Source organism: Ricinus communis, chromosome 7, assembly GCF_019578655.1.
Source record: "Ricinus communis isolate WT05 ecotype wild-type chromosome 7, ASM1957865v1, whole genome shotgun sequence".
In the NCBI taxonomy this organism is placed as follows: Eukaryota; Viridiplantae; Streptophyta; class Magnoliopsida; order Malpighiales; family Euphorbiaceae; genus Ricinus; species Ricinus communis.
This window is the reverse complement of record NC_063262.1, coordinates 22,613,397-22,639,073: the sequence shown is the minus strand read 5'-3', so window position 1 is coordinate 22,639,073 and position 25,677 is coordinate 22,613,397. Positions and strand designations below refer to the sequence as shown.

General features: G+C 30.4%; 3 protein-coding genes across 3 annotated transcripts; 1 reads left to right on the top strand and 2 right to left on the bottom strand.

Moving 5' to 3' along the window:
- Positions 1-4,348: 4,348 nt before the first annotated feature.
- Positions 4,349-6,513, top strand: LOC8275950 (cytochrome b561 and DOMON domain-containing protein At5g35735). The gene is made up of 3 exons (XM_002531958.4): positions 4,349-5,098; positions 5,244-5,498; positions 5,955-6,513. The coding sequence occupies exons 1-3, from the start codon at positions 4,490-4,492 to the stop codon at positions 6,246-6,248; spliced, it is 1,158 nt and encodes a 385-aa protein (XP_002532004.2). The 5' UTR covers positions 4,349-4,489; the 3' UTR covers positions 6,249-6,513.
- Positions 6,514-7,025: 512 nt separating this feature from the next.
- On the bottom strand, positions 7,026-10,916 carry LOC8275949 (putative MO25-like protein At5g47540). The gene is made up of 11 exons (XM_002531957.3): positions 10,351-10,916; positions 9,838-9,999; positions 9,614-9,732; positions 9,450-9,524; positions 9,160-9,253; positions 8,996-9,055; positions 8,595-8,663; positions 7,931-8,029; positions 7,800-7,844; positions 7,604-7,706; positions 7,026-7,297 (listed from the first exon to the last, which is right to left on the bottom strand). Exons 1-11 carry the CDS (start codon positions 10,468-10,470, stop codon positions 7,188-7,190), a joined length of 1,056 nt encoding a protein of 351 aa, XP_002532003.2. The 5' UTR covers positions 10,471-10,916; the 3' UTR covers positions 7,026-7,187.
- Positions 10,917-18,345: 7,429 nt separating this feature from the next.
- On the bottom strand, positions 18,346-20,110 carry LOC107262276 (exopolygalacturonase-like). The gene is made up of 4 exons (XM_015727112.2): positions 19,907-20,110; positions 19,502-19,804; positions 18,862-19,377; positions 18,346-18,740 (listed from the first exon to the last, which is right to left on the bottom strand). Exons 1-4 carry the CDS (start codon positions 20,036-20,038, stop codon positions 18,510-18,512), a joined length of 1,182 nt encoding a protein of 393 aa, XP_015582598.2. The 5' UTR covers positions 20,039-20,110; the 3' UTR covers positions 18,346-18,509.
- Positions 20,111-25,677: the final 5,567 nt, after the last annotated feature.

Genomic DNA, 25,677 nt, shown 5'->3' with positions numbered 1-25,677 from the left:
ACCGACCAAGGGTGAAAGGGAGTAAACTTTCCTGCAAACACTTCTACCTTTCCCTTCTCAGAAAGTAGCCATTAGGCATATGCAAGTATCAGTATAAATTCTTCAATCAGTTGTAAATGAACTTAGAATTGTAAATGCTCATCAGAGTTTATTAATACAAGTCAATACAAATTTCTTCAAGATCATATGATTTTTTGTGATACTTTAATATTTTGAGAATTATATTTTAAGTAAGTTTTGTTCAAATTCATTAATAATATTAATAGTTTTAAAAATTAAATTTCAAACAAAGTCCGATTGCAAAATTGTTATTGTCGGATAGATGACAAAATATTGAGTTATCTAGTCTTATTATATTATACAAAATTCGTCGGAATTTATTAGAATTAAAAAAAATAATCAAATTATGAGATTTTTTTTTCTTTTTTTAATTTTTTTCTTTAAACCTTATAAAAATTAACATAACTAGTCTTGGATAAAAACTAAGTTGATAAGAAGTGAAATGGTGGTAAAATCGCAACCAATTACCACTAAATGAATGAACTACAATTATTTAATTACCAATATTAATAAATTTAAATGTAAATTATTAATGGTTTAATTCTTAAAATATTAAAATGTCACAAAAAAATTATAAAATTTCTTGTGTCAAAATGTTAAACCGCAAGGTTATATCTTTTATAATTTTGTACTAAAATATGATCAAAGATCAATTAGATTTATTGAAATTTATAATTATTTATATAACAAATTAAGCTAAATAAGATTCCGATTGTGTAAAAGAATAAGTTCAAAATCTAAAATTAATACCTGATTATTTCGTATATAATTTGACTCCTAATGTTGAGCTTTCTATTCTTTGATCCTCTACACTTATATTGGTTACTGTGACCGGCCAAAAGTAATCTATATATATATATATATATATTAAATTTTAAAATATAAATTTATTAACACATAAATTTTTTATTCTGATATATATAATATTTTTGATATATAAATTTAAATTTATAATTTTTATTAATTTATTAATTATATTCTTTACTAAATAATAATTTTAATTTTAAAAATAGTATATTAATTATATTTTAAAATTATATTAATTATTAAATTAGTACCTATTTAAATAATAATTATAATTCTTAAAAATAATATTTTAAAATATATTTTAATATTATATTCAACAATAAATTATATTTTGATTATATAATAATGTCTAATCCAAAAAATTATAGTAATAACAATTACATTCAAATCATTAATTTATGTAATACTAAAATTAAATTTATTAAATCTCCACAAAAGAAATTTATAAATTTTTATGTTATTACATTAATTAAATTTTAAAATATTAAAAAAAAATATATATTTAAAAATATATAGTGTTTTAATTCTTTTCGAATATTGTAAATAATTATTAAATACTAAAATAAAGTTTATTTATAAATTTAATTAAAATAATGATATCTTGTGAAGGCATAGATAAACCAGTACTACCATTTAACTCCAATTATAGATGCTACGTACCTTCCTTCCTCTTTGGCAGCTGAGCCGACGTTGCGAGGGAATATTAATATACACTTTGGTTTTGTTTGGTATTCAGACATGTGGGATTTTGCAGCGTCACCGTCGGGACAAAGACGACATTGTAATAAACGACAAGTAACAAAAAAACCGACACGGCAAAGCAAAACTCAATTTCATGTCATAGGATGCGATTTTGCAGGTAACCATAGAGAAGGTCTCCTCCTCTGATTAAGTCATTTATATTAACATAATATTCTTCATTTTCCTTAGAAATAATTTTCTGGTTACTAATTTTCTTTCCAGAAAAGGAATTATTAATAATGTTTATACACAATATATAAATAATATATAATGCATATTATAAATAATTAACATATATTATAATTATTTAACATTATTATATTATTTGCAAGCTCAGTATATAAATGGACTCTGAACAAAAGCACCAAAATTGGAGAAAATACTTTCTTAAAAGAAGGAGACAAAAGCCAGTTAGATGCTAGTCCGTCATTTCTCTTTGGCATAAAATAAAGATGTTTCCATTGTCTGAAAACGGCCGAGTCTACTTGCGTTTTTGACCTCTTGTCAGTCAACACGTTATGATAATTAAATACCCCTTTTTTTCTCTCTTCACTTTTGTGTACTGCTGCATTACTCATATTCTGTACGTTATTCGATAGTTCACATTTTGTACTACAACCTTTTCTCTTTTGTTTTTCAATAATCTTTTATTTCCCATTTACTTTTATTATAATCAGTATCATTAATTCCCTTACATATATATTTTAGCATGATTCTATTAAGAAATGGATGCTCTAATTAAATTACACTATTTTATATAAATAATATAAATATGTTTTTTTTTTCTTAAGATTTGGTCGTGAATTTGTAATTTAGAACTTTAATTATCCATTTATAAAAGTCAAACATTAACGATAAAAAAATAAAATATGAATGTTAATTAAATTCTTGATGTTTTCACACCCTTGGGTGCACCTTAACAACAATACTTAATATATTTGATTTAGTTATATTATTCTATTTTCGACTTGGTTTTTAAATTCTCCTTTAGATGGCGCCAACTTGAATGTGTACTATTAAGAAAAGAAATACCTACTATACAATATAATGCATATCAATTAAAAACACATATTGTAACTAAATAATATAAAATAGTCATTAATAAAAGTTACGACAGTATTTAAAAAAATTCTAAAACAGAAAAAAAAAAGAAGAAATTCATTAATATGTCAAATCCATAGAACAATCAGCAATGTAACACAGTAATGAATTATGAATTTTGTGAACTCACATTAAAAATTACATATTTAAAGTCAAATTTCTGTTATTGTCATCGATGATGGTAGGTAATTATGGTCAATGTTATAGAAATTTTGTAAAAATGATTTAAGACAAAAAGGAAAAAATCATTTCAAGTATTGAAATTAAAAAAAGGAAAAAAAGAAAAGAGGAAAAACAAGGAGAAGAAGCCGTGGTCTATAATGTCTCTACATAATTCGTCTTTGTATTTGCCCTCATTTCGTGCTAATGAAGTTGGTCATTTTTGTCTTGCAATGGGTAGGTGTGGTATGTTGATCTTCTGAAAACTTGACTTTAAATTTCATACCTTGTTTTTCTCGCACGTGGGACCATCTTTCTAGCTACTTTTTCCAATTTTTTAAATATTAAATTATTCATCACGATAAATTATTGATTCAGAATTAGACTTAAATCAATCAAAAATATTATATTTAACTATTCAAGAAAATCTATCTAGTTATAATATTTTTTTTTACGTTATTTAAATTGAAATCGAATAAATAAGTGTTGATTCAAAATAAAAAAAATAAAAAATAAAATAATATTTTAAATTATTTTTAAATTAATCGATTTGACCTTATCTGAAATTAAATTCGCAGTACTATTTTCATACGTGCTAGTTCCGATTCTATTAAATGAAAATTCGATTATAATTTTTGAACCGAAATCAGACCATGACGAATCTTAAATATAAACTATCACATAATATGATTATTGTTTATTTGAAAAGAAACCAACTCCTTGAGAGGGACGAGTTCAAAAAAGCATGTGTGAACATGGAGAGTAGTTGGAAAAAGAAGCACTAATCTATATAGGCACTAAGAAACTTCATAACTTAGAAATATTTTAATCCTAACCGTAACAAAGAAGGTCACTTTCCAGTCTACTTGCGCATGTATTTTTCTATTTTTCATGTTTCCCCAAGGACCACAAATGATTTACAATTTTTTATGGAAAATCTTTCTTTGCCCCCTTCTTTTTAATTAAAACAATAGTTGCCCCACTCATTTCCAAAATCTTCTTCCACTGTCCTTTAGATGCAAAAGATCATCATGTTGCCTACACTTTTTAACAAAAACTACTTCTCATTAAAATTAAATAAAATATTTTTTTTCTCAATTAAAATCTAAGATATCTCCAATTTACATATGATTCACAAATTACTAAATACAGCTAATAAATCTGGTGTGTAAGGCCAATTCTAATTAGGTGATATCAACTAATTTTATAACTAATTAATTAATATATGTTTTACCACTTTTATAACTTTTCATTCTACCCTTCAAACCCTCCAAAAAAAAAAAAAAAAAAAAGAAAAGGTGAAAATAATACCCACATTCTGTTCTTTAATAATAGATTATATTTATTTCCAAAAAATAATATAATTATATATGATCTTAAGAATCCGTCTCCCACTCGGAGCAGAATTAGTCAAAGAAACACAACCTTCCAAGGACTTCCCTCCGCCCTGTTCCAAGCCTCTATATAAACCCATCCCAACTTTCTGAATCAACAACTCTCAAACAACTCCACAGGGGAACATATTTCAGGACATACCCACACACTGAAGAAACCTTGTTCCCTTGACAGAGCTATCAGAATTCTCTAATATCATCATCATCTCTGCAACTTGGATACCGCCATGGGTAAATCTTTAAGAGCTGCTCTGTTCTCTTGTGTGTTACTCATGTGCTTAAGCGTTCCCTCTCTAGCACAAACATGCGGGACCTTTACTTTCTCTAGCAATCAAATATATGCCACTTGCAGTGATCTTCCTCAGCTGGATTCTTTCCTCCACTGGAATTACCACCCATCAAACATGACAGCGGATATTGCCTTTCGTAGAACTGGAACAACAACATCCAACTGGGTAGTTTGGGCTCTCAATCCTACAGGACAACAGATGCAAGGGTCACAAGCACTTTTAGCTTTCCATGACTCCACTGGCACCCCCACTGCGTACACTACCTCAATAGATACTATGAGCCCGACGATGCAGCGGGGAAATTTGAGTTTCGGGGTCCAGAATATTAGAGCCGAGTATTCAAATAATGAGATGATCATTTTTGCTACTTTGCAACTTAATGCTAACTTGATATCCACAAATCAAGTTTGGCAAGTTGGCACCATGACTGGAACTACTTTTAATTCGCATGCTATGGATCCAGCGAACAGAGCATCTGTTGGTACTATTAATTTCGCCACTGGAACAACCGTTGCCGGAAGTGCCCCATCAAACAGTAAAAAGAATGTAAGATCCATTTTTCCTTTTCTTAAGAACTTGCAGTCAAATGAAATAATTGGTCTAAGTTCCAAACCTTTGACCATTTTCAATACCCTTTTCATTAACTGATTAAAGAATGAGTTCCTGATGAAATTCTGACTGACATTTTCAGGTTCATGGTGTGCTGAATGCGGTGAGTTGGGGAATTCTGATGCCTACAGGAATTATGATAGCTAGGTACGTTAAGGTGTTCAAGGTAGCAAACCCAGCCTGGTTTTACCTACACGTTGCTTGCCAATCTTCTGCATATGTTGTTGGTGTTGCTGGGTGGGGAACTGGTCTTAAACTTGGCAGTGATTCTCCTGGAATTAAGTATGAAAAGCACAGGAACATTGGCATAACCCTCTTCTGCCTTGCAACCCTTCAGGTAGTCAATCTTTATCTTTTTCAATAAAATTTAGAATATTTTTGCAATTGCATTGGAAATATGAAAACTGGTTTTTTTGCAAAGTATTCTGTTAGAAATAGAGATTTTTTCTGTTGGACTTTCCATTTTCTTCTATTAAGATTGTGACAATTTCTTGGTTTCTAAGATGCCTAAAAAGTCAGTGTTTGTGTCCTATTAAATATTCCAGCAGTCGGCTAAATACTTGGGTGGGTTCCTTTCTAGTCGTCCCACTTCTGCTTCTAGAAGCCAAAGGAACCACCCAGGAAGGTCCCCACCCACCACAATGTTCAATTTATGTCGATTATTTCTATATAGACTACCAATTAAAAACTAAAAATGACAAAATAAACATTTCTTTTTACCTCTGTCATTGATTATTACTTTTCCTTTCTTTCATAATCTGATCAAATATTTTTATTTTCCAATTATGAACAGATATTTGCTATGTTATTGAGGCCAAAGCCAGATCACAAATACAGACTGTACTGGAACATCTACCATCATTCCATTGGGTATGCAACAATCATTTTGAGCATAATTAATGTATACGAAGGGCTTGACATTTTGGACCCAGAAAAGAAATGGAAAAGGGCATACAGTGGCGTTCTAATATTCTTGGGAGCCACAGCTGCTGTCTTGGAGGCAGTCACATGGCTTATTGTCATCAGAAGGAAGAAAACAGTTAGCTCTGACAAGTATACCAATGGAACTAATGGATATGGTGCTTAGGCCATTATATATAGAAATTATAGCTCATCATCTGTACTTTACTTTAGGTACGTACCCAATTGCTGGGTTGCTTTTTCTTTTCTTTTTTTTTTTCCCCCATTTTTTTGGAGTCTTTTATACGGATTTACCTATGTGTTTTGTAGAGCTTATTCATTATAGCTTTTTTATGGTGATTTGTGAGTACAGTGTCATGTGGGCATGTTGATAGATTGGCTGTACTCTTCTTGTTACTTACATAGAAATTTTATTGGATTGTTTACATTTATTTCTCATTGTCTGAGAGAATTGAAATAATTCTTATTACTTTAAAAAAAAAAAAAGATTATCTTTAATAATTGACTTGGGCTTGCAATTAACAATGGCCTATGGCTCATATCTTTAATTATTAACACACTTTATAAAACTTGGGTTCATAAGGTTATTATTAACACCCCTGATGTAACTCTCGACAGCAAAATAACCAAAAAAACAAAAAACACCTAATTTAATTTGGGTTTCATAAGGTTATTTGAAGCCTATAGTCTTTATTTCCAATTGCTTTTAGTCTTTTTGTTCCCTACTATTTTGGAGAACAAACTGAGCCTTAAGTTTACGCAAACCTGCTAATAATAAACTATTGGATGGGATGCTTATTTCGTATTGCATTATGTGATGAAAGAGTTATTTATTTGGTATTGTATTATTTTAAAGAGTTCAAAATTTAGTGTATATTTTTCTTCATTAAATAGGAAATGTACAAAAAAAAATATGTAACTAGTTGTATAATTTGTATACATATTAAACGAGGTGAAAATGGAAAAGAAGATTTGAAGATGTTAGTATCTATACAGAAATCAACAGATTGGTGGTACAGAGACAGGCATGTTTCCTCTACAGTTTCTGATGTGATATTATAGCAAAGGCAATGTGTAAATAAAAATTAGATGCTGAGTAGTATTTTTAAGATTCGACCTCACACTCCTCTGAATCCACGCATGAACGATCTCCAATTTCAAGAGTGGCAATTTCTTTCATGACTTGAACTTTGTCCAATTGAAATTGGTCATCGTCTGCATCAAGATTAACATAATATTATATTGCATCAGAATCTATATATAACCTACTTTGGACCAAAAAGATCCATATATAAGCTCCATAATTATATCTTTTCTGTCTTTTCTATACAATTTTGATCAGAAAGGATAAGGGAGAAGGTTATCTGAATTAAAATTATCATTTATCGTCAGGTTAATCTTATGAATCCGGAAAATATAAACATATATAAAAGATAGAAAAGAAGGTTGTCTGCATTAACATTATCATTTATTGTCAGATCAATTTTATGAATTCAGAAAATATGAACATATTTTACTTACCCTTGTCAATGTTGAAGTCGCCTAAGAACCTGAGAAGCTTGCTCCTATTTGTGACAAGTACACTGATGATCTCAGGAGGTTTACTTTGATTTGCAACAAATAACTATCAAAATAGGAGAAAAACAAAGCAAAACAGAAGGAAGAACTTAAACTTTGGAAGGACAAATAAAAGGACAAAATTGTATTTAAATAGTACCTTAAAGACATGAAAGGTTTCCAACTGTATTGTTTTGTTGGAGTCCTGCAAATGGATGAACCAAAATTTATAAGAACAGAAATGCATCCCAAGTATAAGCATATTTGCTTAATGATAGAATAGGAGAGTACCCTGAAAAGATTCATCAGAATTCTCATGTTATCCAATGAGCTCACATAGCGAATCATCACATTAGAATTTGAGCGTTCAAGTAATACATCACCCAACAACTAGGATAAAATATATAAACGTTATTAGTAATGCAGGAACAAAAATAAATGCAATTAGAAATATAGAAGAATGCTGTCACCAGTACTTGAGAGTTTTTGCTTTGCAAAAATTACTGAGACATTCAAGTAACACTGCCATCAGAAAGTAAATACTGGAAAATTGAATTGCCCTCTTTTTATATTGCCAGATCTTTTCAGTCCATTGTTTAGAAATTCTTTGGAATAGAAAAATTCTTGTCGGTCTAGATAGATCTCCTCACGCATACACCAAGTTGATTAATTTTAAATAATTGAGTATATATCGATCATTTAATAATAAAGTCTAAAATATATATATATATATATATATATATATCACTTTTCTCCTCAATTGTGATATATACGCCCGGTGTAGGTAAGAATTAACCCTTTAAAATGTTTGAGTTTACACCCAAAATTAGATTCATACATTTCTTATTATGCTATAGACAGTACAAAATTAAATGGAAATGATTGGAGTCTTGAAGGAAAAAAAACTGACCATGGCAGCAATTAAAACAAAAGGATATGTGAAAAATAATGATACCTTGACAGCATGACGTCTGGTTATATAGTTCGAAGATTGCAGCAATTGTGTATTGTATTCTTCAAAAAACTGAATCAAAAGAAAATTTGAGGATACCTCAGAATATAATTAAACTCAGAATTTACGAAAACGAAAAGAAAATTAAGAAACAAGTAACTTGACTATTCAAGTAACAAAGTTATTCTCTTGATACTAATTACTTGTGAAAAATTGTTACATGACAGTTCAAAAATCACCAAATGAATTAATTGTATTAATGCCACATATGGTGGTACTTTTCAATAAAACTGTCTTAAAGTTTCAGATAGCAATATTCTTCTGTGTGGCATCAGCTTTTCTGACCATTGTCTAAGAGAAGAAAGTTAGATTTTAGGAGTAGGTGCTAGCTAAAGAGAACTTACCCACTCATAATTTAGAGAAAGAAATTCAGCTACAGTAGATTTATGCCTTGTCAAAAGTTCCTGATGAAATTGAGAACTAGAAACTGTTTAGCAGTTTGAAATGAAATATGAGTGTGAAAGCAAATTAGGAAAACAAGAATTCATTACTGTTAAACGTACTTAACTTTAAAAGTTGCTTGAGCATCTGATGCTATATCAAAATTGGGAATCTGTATATGATTAAAACATTTCTTCATGTGCTCGGATTCCAAAACGTACCTAATAAATTAACTATAAATTAGCTTACATTATAATATGTCTTTTATTCAATTTACACGGTTAAAAATTGTCATAACCCAGTTGTATACGCACCTCGAATAATTGAAATGGCCAAAAACAAATTTAAAAATAAACTTTTGTTGAGACTAATGATGTGATTTCTCCAAGTCAATGAACATAAATCATATTTGCTTACCTAGCCACAGTCTGATGACGAATGCACTCCCTTGAAATTGCACCATAAGTTAGAGCAATCTCATCATCTAGATAGCTATCAACAACATTATCAACTCTTAGTTCAAAATATTTGAATTTCATATATAAGTAGCATTTGATCTGTTAAGCAGAACAAAATCTTACCCAGGTAACAAAATATCCATAAGGTCCAAATTTTCTTCCAGGTAATCAGGTGCAACTAACCGCCCCTTAACACGTTGTCTTTGCAAATTTGCTATCACATGAGTAGCATTTTGACGTGCCTATTGCAATTATGATGATCAAAAAGAAAAAGAATGATCAAATTAAGAACTCTAATTAATTGCCATGTAATAAATTTTATCACTGGAATTGAAGTTTAAGCTAACCCCCAATTCGAGTTTCGGGAGACAAATAATGAGAAGGCGAAATGTATCCTCTCTGAAGAACTCTTGTGCAAGTTGGGCACAAGCTTCTGGACTTGGTTCAGTTTGGCCATTTCCAAAAAGAACAGTCCTCATTTCCAAAATTGATTTACTCAGCTCTGACATCTGCCCAACAATGTTCATGATCAATACAAAATCTTTATATTGGATTACTGGTTATGTAATAAAGAATATTTGCCATCTTTTTTTTGTTTTTTTCCTGATATCTATCTTCTCATGTCTTTGCATCTTTTTTGTTGTTCTTACAAGGGCTAGAAAGATCAAAGGTCTGAAACTCTGATCTCATGCAATATGAGAAATAGATTTAATAATGTATTAGGTAATTTAGCTCAATGGGTCGTCATGCATCGCATTATAATTTCCCCAGTTTCTAATTTCAATCAGAAAATTGAATATAATAGAAAAATAAAATAAAAAATTAAGAAAGATTTCAAGAAAAAAAAAATATAAAAGAACCTTTTCTTCCCGCTTGCGCTCACGAGTTTCTGTGTTTTTATCAACAAAGATGAGAAGCTCTCTCGTTTGCTGCACAAGCTCAATCGGTGTCCGTGGCTTCGACTTGAATAGGCCCTTCATTTTCCCTTTTCTTTTTATCTCCTTTTCCTTTTCTTTTCTTTACCTTTCCATGCAATATTACATGTAAATTATCTATTTACATTTCATACATCTTGTTCCATGTACCAAGATTAATTAGGGTTTTAGGAGAGGAAGAAGAGAAGGGAAAAAGGGATCGAAGTCAAGAATAATTGTTATAACATGCAATGTGCAACCCCTTTTCTCGGTTTGAAATCCTTTACGATGACATAACAGTTTTTATGTTTTTGGTTAAATTTAGAAGAAAGATGGTTAAATCCCTTAAACAATAGAAATCCACATGCAATACACTTGCACTTGCCTCTTTCTTATAAGAGACATTAGGCATATACCCATCCTTTTATTTAGTTATTGTCACAATTTTTTTAACGTACAAAACATATAAAAATGATACTCAAGGAAGCTCAGTCGTGCAATATAGTTTGAGAGAAAGAAATTTAAGAGTAAGAAGCTCTCATTTCTCTGAAGTTGTAGAATGAGCAAGTCCTTTTCATAAGGAAATGCGGATTATTTGTAGTGATAATGAGCCAATGATAGTCATTGATTTGTATGCTACGTGGCTTCATCTCATGAGAAAAGTGTTTAGATGGGTTTTGAGTCAGTTAAGTAGTTTGGACCTCTTTTCCTATTATTTGGCCCTATGTTATATGTCTTTCAAATAAAAGTAAGGAGGATTACACCCGTATCGGTTACTAATCCGTCGGTAAACTGTTGATAATTAGTGCTCATGTTGGTATTCTTGTAGTGTTACTTTAAGCATGTGAAGCCAGAATTACATTAGATATCACAATTGAATGACAATTGGCCTTATTTACAATCTAAAATTGTCCAAAAAACACAATAATAAAGTTTGAAATAATGTTTATTTAGTAATATGATTTAAATATTGAATAATGACATTATTAGATGCGTCTACATTTATACTATACATGAGATTTTTGATTTTTTTTTTAAATAAATCTCGTGTATAAAATAAAATGGATTATATAAATTCATATTTTTATAGAGAAATATAGCTTAATATATATATATATATATATATATATATATAATTTTTAAAGATCACTCATTATTTGAAAGAAAGAGCATAAATGAATATTCTCATAAGAGGGTATATATTTATCCTTATGAACTAAGAAGGGGGGATTGAATTGATAAATATGAGAATGGTTGCTAACTAAATATTTATAGAGTAGAAGAAAGTAAATACAAGAAAGAATAACACACAATTTATAGTGGTCCGAATATTAACCAGTTGTGCCTCCACTCTTTAATTTCCAATTGGATATTTCACTATCTTTAACTTAATTATAATGCAATTTCTCCAACTTTACTCTCAAATTAATATTTAAGGCTTACACCAAACCTTTATACTTATGTCTTATGGCTCACGCACAACCCTTATAGGACTTTTTTCCTATGTTAGCTCTCAAACTCAATCTCGAGTGTTTAAGAATAACACTCAAATCTCACAAGAGTATTTAAGCTCTTACAACAACCTAAAATTGAAGAAATTGAATGCAAGAAGAAAGAAAATTAAAGCACAATAACTATAAACTTTTGAAGGTTGTTGATCAGCCATTTAAGATTATTTGAGGTGGTATTTATACCTTAGAAACCTTAAAGAACTGTTATACAATTTTTTTTCAAAAGCACTCATTTTATTTTAAGATAATTAATTAAATGCACAGTCATAGTCTAAAAATCGCGGTCGCGATTCTTGAAATGTCCCCAATGGTTATCTGACATGGCACACAAGGATTAGCTGCTTCAAATGTATGCATCGCGGTTTACAACGGTCACAACCCTTCATAATTTTTGCGGTTGCACTTTAAAGATAGTAGTCGCGATTTTCAGCTTCAAAAGTCCAATAGCCTTTGCCTCAAAACTCTTGCTTTTCGCGGTCACACTTTCATAGGTGTGGTCATGATTTTTTTTCCTAAATATGCCAGAGCTTCTGTCTTTATATTTGAGCTTTTCGTAGTTGAGCTTTGAGGAGTGTGGTCACAATTTTTAAATAGACTTGGATTATGAACTATGATATTTACTACATAAACAACACTTAAAAGTTCATTAGTTCTAGACTCAATTTGACTGTTGAGATCAAAATTAGAGACTTCAACTTTATGATAAATCATCTAGGTTAACAATATAGTTGTAGCACCCATTTATGGAAAAAGGTGTTATACAATACCTTGCTCAAGGAAGGTGTCGCATGCACCCCATATAGGATTGTGCCTTGGGCATTCCTTTTAAGGGGCTTCATACGCACCCTTTCATAGAAAGGTAGTACCGTAGCCATCCTTCTATAAGAGGGGGTTGCACATTATATGGGTGTATTTTACATACAAATTGTACTTTATTTTAACTCTAAAATTTATTCTTTTGATACTCTTAATTGGAAATATCCTTTTAATTTTGATATTTTTATCCAAAAATTTAAACATTTTAGCAAATTAACTATGCTGATCAAAATTGCATGATATATTTTATGTAACAATGATATGAATATCTATTAATGGTAATATTTAAATATGTGGTATACGCAACACTTCATTTGCTATTCAATAAAGTGTAACCAAGTTGGATGAATTTTCTTAATTCAAGTCAAATGATTGTATTGATGCAATAAATCGCTAAACATAAAATTATTTGCAAATAGATTAGAATCGGATAAAATCTTGATATTATTAATATTGGGTGTATAGATCTAAATATTTTTCAGTTTTGGTTAAAAATAATAACTTAGTTGTTAATGTGACAAATAAGGTGTCATATAGATCCCTCGTATTTTAAGCACTAAATGCCAACATGAGTTACATGTCATATTAAATAAAATGTCAGCTAATTTGAGTCAGTATTATCAATTGGCTAAAATTGTCAAAATATTTACGTTTTTTGATAAATTCGCCAAAATTAAAAATATTGGATAATAAAGGTCAAAACACGATAAGATTTGAATTTTTTTTATGTTAATATTGTTTATATATAAATAAGAAAATAAATCAATATATATATATATATATATATATGTATGGGTGTGCAGGATGATGGAAATAGACTCGATAGTTTATATTATTAGTACGTTTCAGTTATAGTGCTAACTTTCAAATTAATTACGATTCTTGTGGTATATATTTTAGAGTAAAATTCAAAAAATTACCTTATGGTTTTACACTTTTATATTTGATGGATATATGTATTTTTATATTAAAAAAGTAACATGTATTTTAATATTTTAGCACTTTTTAGGTACATTTAATATTTTTCTCATTTTTTAGATTGTAAATATTAATAGAAATATAAATTTCTTATAAAATAAGTATTTTTAAGTGATTTAACATTCCATTAGATATTTTGTAATGATAAAAGATTGTTAGAACATATATTATTTTTATTTTCATCAAATTTAAGAAATTACTTTTTAAAAGTAAAATTTTAATATATATATGAATTATATGATGCATTATAAGATGCTGCATTTTTTATAAAATCATAATTTAGTAATGATTTATGTTAAATACATGCAAAATTATGTAAAAAATAATAAAAATATAAATTTGTAACAAAAAAAATACATTATACTCGTTTGATACAAAAAAAAAACATATTCAACCCTCAAGTGAAAAAGCGCTAGGGATTGGTTTGCCATGCAATAGGACAAACATTTAGCATACCTTGTTTGGCCAATCAATTCGCAACAAAATTAGTAGTTCTACTCATGTACAAAATACTCCAGGAGGAGTTGATAACTCTAAAGATTTAATAAAGAGGAGATCGGCTTCTATGGCCAAATTGATCTCTGAATCACTGCTCTCAATGGCTTGCACTAGCATAAGAGAATCAGTTTCGAAATTGACATGTGCAAATTTTCTAGACGAAAAAAAAAAGCATGGCTTCCACTAGAGCTCTCGTTTCACCTTGCAGAACCGAACTGGATTCTTGCTTTCCAAATTCGCCCCTAATGATCACGACTCACAATACTATAGCCTGACATACAATCTTTTTTATAAGGAAAACATCATTAATTTTTATGCAAATCAATGGGGAAGGAATCCAATTACTTGCAACAACAACATGCTGATCCTCATCCATTGCCTTGCCGACACTCTCAGTAGGTTGAAGACTTACCACTTCCTTTATACATTGTTGAGCTCTAGTCACATTCCAGATTGGATGTGGATCTTGCTTTTCAAGCACAAAACCTTTTGTACTTTTCCAAATATATACTAACAAGTGTTGGCTACAAGGGACAAAATATTATCAGCTCTATCTTCTTTGTCAAATTCCACCATCTTGTGCCACCAATCTTGTAGACTATCAAACCCAATTGGATTGGGTCTATATTGTAAAGGGCTAGCAAACCACGTAACAGATGCTTGATCACAAAAGAATAAGAGGTGCTTTATAGTCTCATTACTCTTCCCATAAAAACAAGCACATGTTCGAGCTAATGCATTTTCTGTGCTTCAAGATTGCTAAAGATAGGAGAGCATTACAAACTACACGCCACATGAAAGTTTTAACTCTAGGACTAACTTTGAGTTTCCTGATCGATTTCCAAACTAGTTGTTGATGTGGATAGCATTTGAAGAAGAAGAGTCTAAATTCTGAGAACGAGAGTAGGCCAAGAGGTTAACAAGACTTGATGGAAAAAATGCCTTTTTTATCTGGGAACAAGATGAGCCTATCAGGGAAGTGCCTCGCACCGATTCGAATTCTCAAGATAGCACTGATATCTTCCTGATTCAAGAATTGTTCCATTAGGGGCACATTCTAGTTCTACGATGCCAATCAATAACTGAGTCCTAGTTTAAATTACAAGAGTTAGGGTGTGGAAAATTACATTTGATTAGAGATTGAATTATATATGGTCTTGGTTAAGCTTCCATATTTTGAAACCAGATTTAGGAAAATTCAATTTTCGAGAAAAAATGACAAAAAATACTCTCAAAAGTCTTTGCCTATCCTTACTGTTGATGGTTTCCCAACAGCAAGGACTCTTCTTTTTCTCAGTTTTTTTTTATTGGTCCTTTTACTTCTTGTTCTATATTTCTTTTATCTAGGTGTAATGACCTTGTTTAAGGAATTATACTCTTTTCTTCTCAAGCATTGGCTTGTGCATATGGGTGGCTCTTTTGCTAGCACACTGGTCATGGAATTTTCTTTTATGGTCTAATAGCAGAGATGCAAGATTCATTTTCAACCTTCTCTAATGGAGGTTTGAGCTTGTTTCCAATTTTCTCAGACTAGAGCGTTTGGATCTAGCGTGTGACAATAGTTTTGAGGGTGTCACAACACCATGAAAGATTACTGTCTTGATGGAGTTTTTCTTCCTTTCCTTTATTTGGTGGCTACTTAGCTGGGTTTGAGCAATCAATGATGGTCCAAATTGGAATGCATTTTGTTCTTTGTTGATGCCAAAACAATATGCACAGCTTCAACAATTCATCGTTTAGAGTTTGTGGTAGAAATAGTTAGATGGACTTTTCATGTTTGAGGCTCATTTTGTAATGGAGTTAGACTTTATTGGCTTGTGAACTTTGTATTTTTATTATGGCTCCAATGGTCAAAAAAGAAAAATTGAGCCAACAAACTTCTACCTTTTTGTTAGTTTATAGTTGGGGGGCTAGATTTATCCTACTTTTCTTTCCTTACTTCCCATTTATAGAAAATGGCTCTGTTAGTTCACTATTTATAGAAAAAAAATGAGGAGGTATTTAGGGCTTTCAAAAGTTCATAGTAAATGAATCATGGCTTATTACTGATTTAAAAACTATTGAGTTAAGTAGGTGAAAATTGAAGACTCCTTTTTGCGAGTTGCATCAAATTGACTTAATTATTTAAGCACAATGCATGTATTGCAGTGCAAGTCTTGCCTTTCTAAGAGGTTTTTGCTATAAAAATAAAAAATGTGTTGCTAATTTAATTATTTCAATATTTATATACTAGACCTTTTTCTATTATTTTATAATATATTGTTGATTTTGAGATTCATAAGATCAGAATTTTCATTCAACTGTCTTTTTAAATATGTAATAGTCTTTTTCTTAAATAATTGAATTTTAGTTATTTTTTTCTCCTTATATAATTTTTCCTTTATAATCATTATCTAAATATGAGGTAAAATTACTACTATTAAAATTTTCTAAAGTGCCATTATATTTTTTTATTTATAATTTTTAATAATATGATATATTTCAGATATAAAGCGGTATGCAATTAAAAATCGCACCAAAATGAAGTATTTTATTATTAAAAAGTATTGATTGATAAGGATTTAGTTGTCTTTACTCTGATCAACCATTGTTATCATATTTCATATATTTGATTAAATGAGTTTAGAAATTAATAATTCAATATATTATTATTTGACTGTTAATCAATCTCATCAGATTAATAACTTTTTAAACGATAATTTAACAGTCAATAATGAAATTAAAAGTTTTTAAACTCTAAATTCATATTATCAAATGTGAAAAATATGATAATGATGACCAATTAGAGTGAAGTTAGTTAAATTTTTATAAATTGAGACTTTTTAATGTGAGATACTTTCTTTTATAACGATTTCTAATTAAATACCTCTTTTTATTTGAAAAAAATTATTACATATTAAAAATTATAAATCAGTAAAATAAAAATATAATTTTTTTAATTATCCCTTTATCATATTATACTGCTAGTTCTATTTCTAATTTAACTATTCCGCATTCATGTATCTTTTAAGAATTAAAAAACTTTTATTATTTTAATCATTAAAATTTAGATTCTCAAGATTGCTCTAAAGATAGATCTACCCAAAACTATTTTTTACTTAACAAATTTCAAAATCGATGTTTATTCTATTAAACTTGAATTTTACTTTTCTTTCTGAGAAAGCTTAATAAACTGTACTATAAATCTAAAAATTAATTACTTCCTAAATACACTTTTAGTTTTAAATCTAGATAATCATTTTCAAACAAGTTTATAAAAATAGATTAATACAATTTTTGTAAAGCAAAATAAAACCTATAAAATATCAAAACACCCCTTATCAAAGCCCTTGTCATGTTTGTGCGAGAAAAGCTTATAAATTACCATAGAAAAGAAAATAAAACCATGGCTATAATATCTTGTGAAGTCTTATGGATGTGAAAGTGAAATTCATACAAGTAGAAAGTGTATGATCTAAACAATACTGATTAAACCACAACGAAAGAAAGAAAAATCAGCATGGATTCCTAGGTTAGAAAAGTTCTGTTAAATATTTAAGAACTAGAAAACTAAAAACATTGTTTAATTTATCAATAATGCACTCACTCATAATCCATCTCAAAGTAAGATAATGGGTCAAAACAAGGCATTGAATACATTAACTGTAAGAATAAAATATTATTCACCTTATTACATTCATATTTTACAGATATGATTTTAAGTCTGGCATCCAATATTGCAAAGTTGGTGGCAGCGCTGTTATCATTGTTTCCATCTGGTGATTGTAATGATAATTAGAAACACTGTAAGTGCTAACGAAATGAAAACTCAAAGATATAATTATTCTGTTTTCGAGAAAGTTATATAATTGCAATTAGGATTAGATTTCAATGGAATATAAATTTACTTTATATTATTTTGGCCAAATTTGGACAATGAGAAATGGACCAGGCTCAAAATTAACTAAGAATTTCCTTAGGAATTTAACTCAGCTTAAAATTTGAGTAAGTGTGATAAGAGATCTATAAGCAATTTTAAGTATGATAAACTGAAATATATACTCATTAAAAGAATTGAATAAAACTAATATAAGAGATAAATCACAGATTACCATTGCAGATTTCTAGGGTAGAAAAGTAGCATTAAAAAAAATAAAAATTTGGGCAATTAAAGAGAATATATTATTTATCGATAATAAACTGAAGGGCGTTCACCACTTATGCTTGCTTACAAGCATTAAAAAACCTGGGTGATCCTCAAAACAAAAATATTGTTTTCATTTGAATACGTCAACTACAAACCACACTACTGCAGATGTGATTTTAAGCTTCGCATCCAGCTACAGTAAATGTTCCTGCAATTTTCGGCTTCACATTACTGCACTCAGATGTTGCAGGACCGCCGCCACCAGTATATTTAAGATCAACGTCTTCAAGTTCTATACTTTCACATGGGAGACCACTACTACAAACAAGTTGAACAGCAAGAGGAGTTGCAGAAGTGCCTGTTATACGCTTGAAGCTAACTTTACTAATCTTTACCTTTGATGCTGACTAAAAATCAAAAATTAGAAAAGGAAAAACAATTAGTGATATATTTAATAAATATATAAAATCTTGATAACTGATATTCCTTTTGTAAATCATTTTCATTGTAAACTACATAAATACTTACGTTATGGTTGCACTGATTATATGGACAGTACATTTGATCTATAAGGATAGGATTCTTCACATTTTCCATGATAATATCTTCGAAATGCAAATCAGCTGCAGTACCACTTTCTAGTCCAGGCCAAGATTTAATTCTCAAACCATTATCAGTATTTGAGAGGGTACAATGTTGAACGAAGATTCCAGACACAGGCTCTTCATTAGGATACCTCCCTAGACTTCCAATGCTAATGCCATGGCCTGGTCCACATTTTACATTTGTGATATGTACTTGTTGGCTACCATCACCAATGGAGATGCAATCATCACCGGTGCCAATCTTTGAGTCAATAACATTAACGCCTTTTGATCGTCCAATATGAATTCCATCTGTATTGAGGCTAGTTGCAGGTGCAGTAATTGTGAAGCTTTTAAAGGTAATGTCATTGCATCCCAAGACATTGACATGAAAATTCTTACTGTTGAGGGAAGTTATATCATGGATCAAAGCTTTGTTGAGGTAATTGAACCTTAAATTCTAATAAGAGTTTCCAAAAAAGAATAAGTAAAATTTTGTTAGAAGCATTATCAACAATATAAATAATTATATTATTCTAAAATAAAGGAGATTGTAATGTAACTAAATGTTAAAAATAGCTTACATAAGCCATTGCATCACATGTCGCATCTTTTGCACAATCATTTTTTCCCCATGCACTTTGCCCTTGACCATCAAAAATTCCACCACCAGACATTGTAAACTGATCAACGTGTTCAAAACTGACCCATGTATCTCCTTTTATACTTTCAGGAGCTTTTAATGTTCCTTCAACTACAAGCTCTATTGTTCCTTGACAAGGACCTGCCATTATAATTGGACCGCTTAACAGATATATCCCTTTTGGAATTATAACTTTACTTGCACCTTTTGCTCCACATGCTTGTTTCCAAGCATCCGTCAAAGCCTAAGAAAAAGAAATGAAAAACAAAATACTTCAGCTGAATATATAATCACATATATTAATGTTAATTGCTATGAAATATATCAAATTAATGTATATGCATACTGCATTAATATCTGTCTTCTCATCAGCTTTAGCACCAAGTGTTGTTATATCAACATCAATTGATAGTGCTCTAGGAATAGATATCGACAATAGAAGCATAAATATTGTCGAGATAATTGTTTTTGAACTCATTTTTCTATTTGTTTTTCTTTAACTAATGCGACTGGTTTTTTTTTGTTTTTCAATGATGTTTTTTCTATGGTGAAGTATATGATGCTTTTATAGGATAATAAGTAACTAATTTTGTCAAAAGACACTCCTGAGGCTTCGCAACAATTTATGAGCTAAATTTGCTATTTTGTTATTGACTTTCCTATTTTAGATTTATATGCTAATGATGCACTCCTAAAAACAATCATAATCAGTCATTGTTATTTGTCCTCCGTACAACTTATTTCGAGTTAAAAATCTCTAGACATATGTAATTCTTCAATGACTTGAAATAATACTTTTCTTATGATTACCACGTGTTCATTCGTAGGGAAAAATAGTAAGAAAGGGAAGCATAAAGATAAAGTCAATAGAAGTAGTTGTTGGTGTTTGAGAATTTCATTAGCAAATTACATTTTTAAAATAAATGAATCTAAGTATATTATGATGCTATTAGTAATTTCAAGTCAATTTGTGCTAGAAAACACTAAATATTGAAGTTGATATCCAAATGCCAATCAATACTTTGTGATAATTTAAATTATTAGGGGTGGAAATAAAATAAATGAACCAACAAGAAATTTGTTGGCAAATTATAGTTACAGTATTATAATTAGCTACATTAACACATTAATTAGTTATTAATGTAAATTCATATACATTAAGAAAATAGAGTCGGATATTTATATATTTGAAAATGTGCGAGTCTATCTCATGAAATATCCAAAACTCCTATTAGTTTTTTTGTTTAGTACCTTAACTTAACTATTCTAATAAGTTTTATATATTATGAGATCTTATCCATATAATTTATTTTTTAAAAAAAGGAGAGCTTGTATAAAAAAAATCAACCACTTTAAAAAAGGAGTCTCATTAAGAACTTTTCAAGAAAATCTTATAGAAAAAACTTTAAAATGAAAAAAAAAAAATAATACTTCTAAAACTAAAGTCATAAACAAACAATGCAATCATAACATTTCTATCAATAGAAATTGCCAAATCCACAAAGGGCATTCTTCCTAAAGCTAAATTTGTTAAGAGTCTAGTCCGACTCCAAAACTAGTTAACCTATGAGCAATCGAGTTGCAAGTCCGACTAACAAAATTAAAAAAGACAGTAAAAAAAAAATAGGCAAGTCTATATCTTCAAGAACCAGACTAAACTCAGAAAAGACAATAAAATCTTTATTAATTATATTGACAACTTTTTAACAGTTCAACTCCAGCTGGATATCACTTATACTACATTCGAAAGCAAAATGCATATTTTCTCATACAACTAACAACTCACTAAAAAAAAATTAAAAAAATATGAGACTCACTCATAATACTGGTTATCATATAGATTTTATCCATATATTTAATACCAAACAAGAACTAAAGTTTATCATGTGATGAATTAATAAATATTATTATATTATTAATTAAAGGTTAAGAAAAAAAAGAGAGGCCAAAAGGTATCTAGATGACATGGCTATATTAATCTCCTTATTCAGTATAGCTCTTGATTTATTGAGCTCATTTATTTATTTATTTAAATCTGTAACCTCTCTAAAAGAATATATATATATATATATATATATATATATATATATTCTTAAAATTGATTAAAGGAACTTTCTTCCTCAATCTGTATATTTATCTCTACAACATATACGGGTTTTCATTAATTATGTTTTCCATATTCTGTATTGTTTTCACTATCCAGTTCCTGAATTGCTCTTCCATAAAGAAGAATGTATTTTGTTGCTGTTAAAGAATCAATTTGCCTCCTCAACTCGGAGCTAATGAGCAATTAATTTATATTTTAATTTTTTAATTAGTTTATTGAGCAATTTGATAAAAGTGGTCAATTAAATTCAATTAAATTACTTAGTCAATACAAAAAGTTTAATTTAGTCCTTGAACTCCATGCTAAATTTTAAATTTTATAAAAATAACTTTTTATAAAAGAAATTATATAATATTATTAAATAAAATCATAAATTAAATAACATTACCAAACTTATATAAGATTATACTTTTATAAATTTAAAACAATATCTTATATTTCAACAATATTTGGTCTTAATTTATAATAATAATAATAACTTAATAATCTTTCATTCTCAAACTCGGCCTGAATCTTGACTCGAAGAAATACTAGACATTTATAAGATTATTTAATTTAGTATTACCAAAAACTTATTTGAAATATTTTTTTATTTTTTTTAATTATTTATATGATCATAGGGTGAAGATTTGAAACCGAGTCATATACTAATTAAATTATTAGCTAAAATATAATATTTTATTTTATTTTTGTGGAACCACAATTTTATATGAGTTCAATAATAATTTAAAATTGTTAATTAAAAATATGATATAATTATTTTTTTTAAATAATATGAATAATTCATGTTAAAATTAAATTTTAACTTTAACTCAATAATATTCATTTTTAAATAATTTGACATTTAATATGAAGTTCAAGGATCAAATTGAACTTTTCATATTGAGTAAATCTTTTTTGATTAGATTGAATTGATTATTTCTACTAAATCGACTAAAAGTTTTAAGGGCAATTTGCCCCCTCTACTTGAAGTCCCTATGCAATTTATTTAGATCTTAATCTTTTGGCCAATTAGCTCACTATTTTATAAAAAATAGTAACTTTATCCATTAATTTATCATATTCAAGTGCGTGTAATATAAACTCATATTTATTAAATATTATAAATAAATTTTTTAAAAGTTATGTTATTAACTGTTTTTTTTTGTCTCATACATTTGCTTGTAACTCATATCGGTTATCTATTTTAGATAAATAAAAATACTTTTTTCCACCTTTACCTCTACCACCACGATGACGACCACCACTCTTAGTTGAGAGATAATCACAAGTTCTCTGCTCCGCCATCACTCCCGCCTAAGACAGAGAATTATAAAGTTCTCTACAAGCACAAGCTCCTAAAGAAAAAGAAGAAACATCCTGCCTGAAGCTCCAAGGGTGCCAATCAAAGAAACATTATTTTTTACTAGTGTTTTATCAAAATTCCGACAATAAGCTTTCACAGTTTTATAAAAGGCCAAGCCTTAACAATGGCCATTGGATAGAGCCCATCATTAACAATCAAGAAAATAAATTGGTAGGCGTGATTTTTTTTTAAACCTAGACCTCAGTTTTTTTTACTAATTTTTATGCAAGTTCACCAAAAAAAAGAATAATGCAATTTGCAAAATCAATTGTTTATTTATAACCATCAAAATCAAAGCACTTACAGTATCATAAATGGGGTAGTGTTGAAGGAAAAAGAAGGAAAGCTGCACAAGCTAAGGTCTCAGAAGCTGCACAAGCTAGGTTGCTTGTGCAGACTTCTCATCATTGACCTGGGATAAAAGGAGCAACCTTTCCTGCAAAGCAGGAAATGTCACTTCTACCTTTACCCCTTACAGAAAGATCCGTTGTAACTACCGTTAGAATAAGAAATTCAGAATGTATATATAACCATCAACATAATGTAAAGAACTCAAAATTCAATATACAGTAAATACACACAATTGTTCTTCTTTCATTTTTCATTGTTGTTTTTCACATGGTGCCAGAGCAGGTTTAACCTGTGCTCATCATCTACCAAATTCTTTTCTCACTCAGCCATGTCTCAAAATAAAAAATTAACCAACATCACACTTAAAGGAAATTTCAATTATTTTGAATGGTAAAAAACCGTGTATATTGCCCTCAGCGGCAGAAGAAAGCTGGGGTTTATCACTGGGACAAAGTAAAAGCCAAAACCAGAAAGGCCAGAGGCCCCAACAGAGGAAGAGAATGAAAGAATGGAGGAGTGGCAAACGACTGACCATTTGGTCATGTCAATGCTCACCAACACCATGGAAACACAGATTTTTTGTCTTTGCATTTTAATTGAATCGTCAAATCAATTTGGGAAAAAATGAAGAGTCTATACGGCCATCAATATAATTTTGCCCACATATTCAGACTAAAGTAAGAGTTATCACAAATCAAGCAAGGAACAAAAAATTTCTCTCAATATGCAACAGAAATACTCACAAGATAGGAAGAGTTGTAGAATTACCTTCCGCCATCAAATGACCCAGACGAGATACAGAGAAGAGCAGAATATGATCTAGTATATACTTACCTTGGAGGACCGGACTCAAGCTACGAAAGCTTGAGATCACAGATCCTCCTCGCGTTTGAACTTCCAAAAATCGACGCAGTAATAGCAAGTGTACAGCGTGAGGAAACGCGGAGAAACACCATGAACTCCATCCCTGACCTTACAGACAACCAGGCCTACAACACTCGACGAGACCCAGCTCGTCAGCAGGGAGGACCGAGCGCCATCGCACGCTGTGACCACTGCTAAAAGCAGTGTCACTCCCGCGATGGTTGTTGGCACCTCTACCCGCATTTGCTGCCATCTCGGGGGTGGGAAGTATCTGGAGGTGTGAAAAGAGGGGGGAGAGGAGAGAAAAGGGGTGGCGGCAGAAGAGAGGGATTACATATTGAGAGAAGTAGGGGAGAATATGACGGGGTAGGGTTGAGAGAAGGGGGGTCGGGTGTATATACCGGGTCCCTAAATTATAAGCAAACCCGACCCGACTCCGAGTGTCACACAGCGACTCGACTCGAGTACTTGACCTGGCAGCATTATATGGACCCGACTCGGATTGGGTATAATCCAGACTCGGCCCACTCCACTGAGCCCGGCCTAACTCAACCTCAGGCCCACTCTACTAGGTTCAGCCCAGCTCCTCCTTAGGCCCATCTAGCCCATTCAACTCTGTTGACCCAACAGGCCCATCAGACTCAGTAGGCCCGCCAGGCCCATGCCCAGCAGATTAATCAGGCCCACATAACAGAAATCTTGGCCCAACTTCAAACCCTGGTTCCGCAACCCCATGGGTTCGGGTCTTCCCAACCAGATGGGTCAGGTTCGGTTCAAACCACTTTAAATTCATTTTGAAAAAATATAAAATCCTGTCAAAATGCTTGAATTATTGACTCTGGAGCAACAGATCACATGACTTGGGATCCCACAAAATTATAAAAAATTCATTCTATCAGGGATTTCCATCATGTGACAGTTGCAAATGGAAGCAAAGTCAAAATTCATAGATATGGCACCACAAATTTATTTAATTCCAACCTTAAAGATATTTTCATCTGTTGGTAAAATTACGCGTGATTTAAACTGTAATGTTATTTGCTCACCATCTTCAGTCATATTTCAGGATCGAATTTTCCGGAAGACGATTGATGAAGGACAACTAGAAAATGGCTCATACTATCTCCATAATCCTCCCAAGCAATGTTTTGTGTCAACCAATCCCACCGAAGGCATGTTAATGCACCGACGATTTGGGCATCCTTCCGACACCGTTTTAAACAAATTATTTTATTACAACTTGTACTCTAGTAATTGTGATGTGTGTAAATTTTCTAAACATACTCGGTTACCTTTTTTTCTTATCTCCTAGTATGTCAGAAAAAGCTTTTGATTTAATACATTCAGATGTTTGGGGACCTGCCCCAGTTACCTCCTATAATCACTTTAGATATTTTGTTACATTTATTGATGATTACTCTCGCACCACTTAGGTATATTTACTAAAAGG